The sequence below is a fragment of the Gavialis gangeticus genome, unplaced genomic scaffold (assembly GCF_001723915.1).
Source record: "Gavialis gangeticus isolate Ggan-Ray unplaced genomic scaffold, GavGan_comp1, whole genome shotgun sequence".
NCBI classification, from domain to species: Eukaryota; Metazoa; Chordata; order Crocodylia; family Gavialidae; genus Gavialis; species Gavialis gangeticus.
Genome location: NW_017729009.1, coordinates 13,143,361 through 13,148,344, shown reverse-complemented (window position 1 = coordinate 13,148,344; position 4,984 = coordinate 13,143,361). Strand labels below are relative to the sequence as shown.

General features: G+C 48.4%; 1 protein-coding gene across 1 annotated transcript in view; it reads left to right on the top strand.

The window, feature by feature from the left end:
- COL20A1 (collagen type XX alpha 1 chain) overlaps window positions 1-4,984 on the top strand; it is an 87,124-nt gene that overhangs the window by 56,983 nt on the left and 25,157 nt on the right. The window contains exons 24-26 of the mRNA XM_019510107.1: window positions 798-956; window positions 3,353-3,430; window positions 3,666-3,752. Coding sequence (XP_019365652.1) covers window positions 798-956; window positions 3,353-3,430; window positions 3,666-3,752 — 324 coding nt within the window. The remainder of the gene's footprint in view (window positions 1-797; window positions 957-3,352; window positions 3,431-3,665; window positions 3,753-4,984) is intronic.

The following is a 4,984-nucleotide window of genomic DNA, read 5'->3' as shown; positions in this document are numbered from 1 at the left end:
TTAAAAAAAAAAAAAAAAAAAAAATAGTTATTTAAAAAAATCATTCCTGAGATCCCACCTCCCAATTTTTGGTGACATTTCAATATTTAAAAAATGGTGTTCACCTCTAATTGACTGAAAGCCATCTCTGTGTCCCCAGTGGCTCTTTAGTCTATAGGATCTCAGTGGATAAGTGCCCTCACCCCCAAAACCAGCACCATGCACCAATCTCATTAGGCAGACCCAGGATGGGATTTATTCTGGAAGATGATGAGTAATTTAACATCACAGCCCTGGGGGGGTTTCTCCAGAGAATGGCTGCCTTGAGTTGTGAAGCGCTGGTTTTGCATCTTAGATATGTTAGCTATTAGAAGTAATTCTACGTTGCAGTGTTTCTCTACATTTTTAGACTCGAGTCACTCCTTTTTTGACAACAGAAAAATAAGAGAGCGGTCCTTTGTTGCATAAAACCCCTCAGAATGACCACAGAGGTCAGAATAGTTGTTTGCACTATAGCTTCCCGTAGGAAGACTCTTGAGTCGATCTGGTGACCCATGTTTGTGCACACAACAGTGCTAATACTGCGTAGCTCCCTGCAGCATCCCTGAGAGTATATCAAGGCACCCCGGTTGAGAATCACTGCTCTAGTGCTTTCCAGCCCAGATCCTTTGCGATCACTATAAACCCCGGCCTCTGCCGGTAGACGTGCACGTGAAGTCTGCCAGGTACATGAGTCTTGAAGAAACCTTTGTTTTATTCTAACAAGACCTACCACCCACCGTTGAGGTTCAACACGTCTCTCCTTGCCTGTTCGCCAGGTGCACGTAGCCGTGAGCCATTTCAAGATCAAACTCTACCTGGACTGCAGGAAAATAGCGGAGAGACCAGTCAATGCGGTGGGCAGCATCTCCACTGCGGGCTTTGTCATGCTGGGGAAACTCACAAGGACCAGAGGACCGAGGAGCGGGTCGGCCACCGTAAGTCCAAGGCTTATTCATTTTCAGGAGGATCTGTGGGTCCAAATTCAGCCGGATGGGGATAGGATGATGGTCTCCCATCCCTCTGGTGCAGAGTGCCTTATAGCACATCTGTGAAGCCAGGCAGTGTGTTCTCTCCCCCTTCCTTTTTTAGAGATTTAATGAGTTTTTCTTAATGCAGTGGCTTTCTCTCCTTTCTCCTTCTGGAAGCGCAGCCTTTGAGGTTTGGGACTAGCCATAGTGTGGTGTGCTTGAACTGCAAGGAAACAGCAGGCCTTTCACTTGAATATTGCCTAGTTTCAGAGCCAGAGGAAACTGATTCTGCTGTAATACGCAGAAGAGGCAGGACTGGAGGGCAAACTCCCACGGAGTAGCATCAGCCAGTAATGGGGATTAGAGAGCAGTACGTGTGGATGCGTTTCATTCAGTCTTGCTCCCAAGAAAGCCTTGTCCCTGGGTGCGTGTGTGGACGGCTGAAAAGCAATGCGCAGCTTTCGAGGTTCACTGCCAGTTTAATCAAAGAGAAACCAGCTCAATGCCAGCCCATGTGACAAAACCCCCTCAAACCCTGGCTTGCTAGGGAGAGAGGAAGCAAGCACAGGGACCTTGCAGCGGGCCCCAGAAAGGAGTGAATGGGCAAGCTTCAGTCCCATGGGGAAAAGCAACATTGAGACACAAACGTGCCCTGGAGCTGATTCATCCTTTCCTTGCACTTTGTGTTGCCCCTGACAGCAGTGTAAAATGAGTGGAAAACCGCTACGAGATCATAGGACTACTTCGCTTCATGCTGATCTAAACCCTTGCTTAAAGGGCTGGTCAGCAGTTGAACGATGCGCCGTCTCCACTTGGCTTGCAACTGTAGAGCTAAGGATTTGCAAACCAGACAAGGTCAGCTGGTTGCAACTTCCCACACCTGAAGACAGCTTTGCATAAGCAATCTGGCCACAGGCATTACATGCAGGCTCAGCTAACTCAAGGGAGAAGCAGTCATTCAGCATACCATGAAAAACGTACCTGACTCGAGTCAGCAGCATTCCCTGTGATGTGCAGGAACAGATGGGGAACAAAACAGGGGGACACCGAGTCAAGCAGACCTCAGTTTGCACGTCAAAAAAAAAATGCTGCTGCAGTTTAGGCTGGCAATGACCCCGTCAGATCTCTTCTTGGGAGTTGAAATTCCTGGCGCTCATCTTCGTTTCCTCTTTAGCAGCTTAGCTAGCGAAGTTGAGCATTTGAGGAGCCACTAATGAACAGCTCACACCGTCTCCACTTCCATCATCCTTCAAGCCTAGCGAGGCTTCGCATCTACGTCCGCTCAGCTGCCCTTGAGAAGACAGAGTGCCTCATTATTGGTTATCATCCAGCCTTATTTCATTTGAGATGTCTTTAAATGCCAGTTGATCTACCGGGCTAATTTTATATCTATATGCTACATGTCACACTCCCTCCATTAGTCCGCTTTCTCATGGTTAAGTGCACGAGAGAAAAAAGCCTCAATTCAGGGAAAATGGCATTTAAAAAAAAGCAGTCTATCTTAAAATGCACCAGCTGCTTTTTTTTTTTAATTTAGTTTTCATGTGGCATTTGTCCCCCGTGCTAATCAAAATAGAGGGATCTGGCAGCTGAAGGAGAGGAAGAAGAGGAGATTGGGGGGTGGGAAGTTGGAACGTCTCCCAAGAATACCTGCTGCTTTTGCTCTCCTACCAATTTCCTTGAGTGGCAGCAAAGGAAAGGTTTTTTTTGTTTGTTTTTTTTTTACATTTTGGCTGGTGCTGAAGCCAATTACTTGGAGCTTTGGGATTTGGGGAGCTGCTATTGATGTGTGAATAAATCAGGAGCACAGCGCTATTGGCGTGGGCCTTGCCCGTTGTGTCGCTTTGCACAGCTCTTGACTCGGAGGCCCGAAGACGTGCCATCCAAGCAGTTCCCGGGTGCTCCTAAGTGCTACATCGCTGTGCAGCTGCATCTGGTTCAATTGCAACTGAATGAGTGAACTGGTGTAAAGTGGAGGGGGGAACAAAAGACATGAATGAATTCATAGGGGTTTCTCTTGCAGTCGGCTGCCGCAGCATGCAGCCAAGAGCCGACGTGCATTTTCCCCCTAGATCTCTCTGCGGGGTGGCAGTTAGAAGGAGCTATTCTTCCCTTTGTTGTCTTAATGAGATTTGGCATGAGCTCTTGCTAAGAGCATAAAATAGTTTCTGCATTCAGTTTGTAACTGCTGTACTAGGGACCATCGAGATATCCACGCGGTCTCACGCTTTTTCTATACTTGTATTCTCATCGGGACCCCCGGCTTCAGCGATGCGGGGTGGTGGAATAGCTAGGCATGCCTACGTAGAAGTAGGTTTTGCAGCTCTTCTAGTGAGTGTCATCTCCCTCTCTTTGCTCCACAGTTCCAGCTGCAGTCTTTGCAGATTGTGTGCAATGCTTTGTGGGCAGAGGATGACCCATGTTGTGAGCTCCCTGCACTGGTAAGACACAGAAGACCTCTCTGCTCACTGACATCCAACTGGGGAATTTATCACGTAGGACCAAGAAGGAAATGCTGGTGTTTTGAGGGGCTCAGGAGGTGATGATGTCTCTCTTGAGAAACTGAGGCCATGTAGTTATCAGCTTGAGACTCATGTGTGTGCACACGCTTTGAATGCAGGGGAAAGGTGCACTTGGGCACACAGCCCCTAAGACAAGCTTGTTCTCTTTCTTCAGAGAGATGAAGAGACGTGTCCTGCCTTGGCTCCTGCCTGTACCTGCATGTCCAGTGTCCCAGGCCTGCCAGGTCCCCCCGGGCCTCCTGTAAGTTCAGATTTCCATGTTTGTCCCCAGAAACAACTATGCACAGCTCTATGGTGCAATGCTTCTGGGGCACAGCATAGCCAGGGGCAAAGGGCAGGTGCTTCCAGCAGCCCAGGCACAGGGTGGGCAGAGGAAAAGAAATCCAATGCCACAAAGAAGCATGAACATAAGCAGCGAAAGATGGCATGTGCCACTGCAGGGCTTTGTCTTTTTTTCCCCTCTCCCTTTTCTTGCATGACCTGATTGAAGGGGCACCCAGTCATTTTAGACCCTGCAGCTTTGGTGGGCAGGGATGTTTTGCTGTGATTGCTACTGCCACACCAAGCAAATACAGGACCAGACCAGAATGCCACTCTGAAGTCTGAGCGTCCCTTTTGGAGGGAGGAGAAATGGTAGCTGAAACAAAAAGATGTTGCTTAGATTGTGTATGTCCCCAGTGGCTCAGGGCTTCCTGGCATTGGGTCCAACCCCCTCTCTTACAGAGGAGCTTGTATACAGCAGCATACCATGGCCTGGCTTTGATTTCCTCTCTCGCTGCCAAAGTGCAAACAGTAATCCGGCAGGGCAGTAATGGCAGCTGGGACCAGCGAGAGTGTTTCCCGATACCATGCTAATCCTCTTAGGGGAGGAAGGCCGGCTGCCCTCTTGGTCTGTCTATAGAGATCAGCTAGATAGGGAGCTTTGTGAAGACCTGGAATGCAAAAAAAGCCTTATTCCCTTTTATTTGTGATTAAATGCAGAAACAGAACAGGGAACCTCTTAAGGCTTTAGTGCAACCTCTGCTCTCTGAAGTGCACAAACCCACCAGGAGACCCCAGTACAAAACCTGGTTCTGTACCAGCCTTCACAGGAACAATTAGATCTACTTGCATCGCACCTAAGGTTTTGCTGGTGGCCTGCAAAGTGTGTCACAGCCATGTGCAAAGGACAGGGACTTGGATGCAAGGAGCTTGTAACTGAGGCATGTGAAGAGAGAGGAAAGTTGTCCCTTTCTGTCTCGCAGCCATTGCCAAAAAAAAAAAAAAAAATAAACCACACAACTCTGGATTTCAGGACACACAGGTAGAGAGGGGAAATATTACAACTCTGGCTTTTCCTTTCACTCTTTAGGTGCTTATAAAATCCTTTGGGGTGTGGATTCATAGACTCATAGTTAATGAGGGTTGGAAGGATCCTCAGGAGGTCGCATCTAGTCCAACCCCCTGCTCAAAACAGGACCAGCCCCAACTACA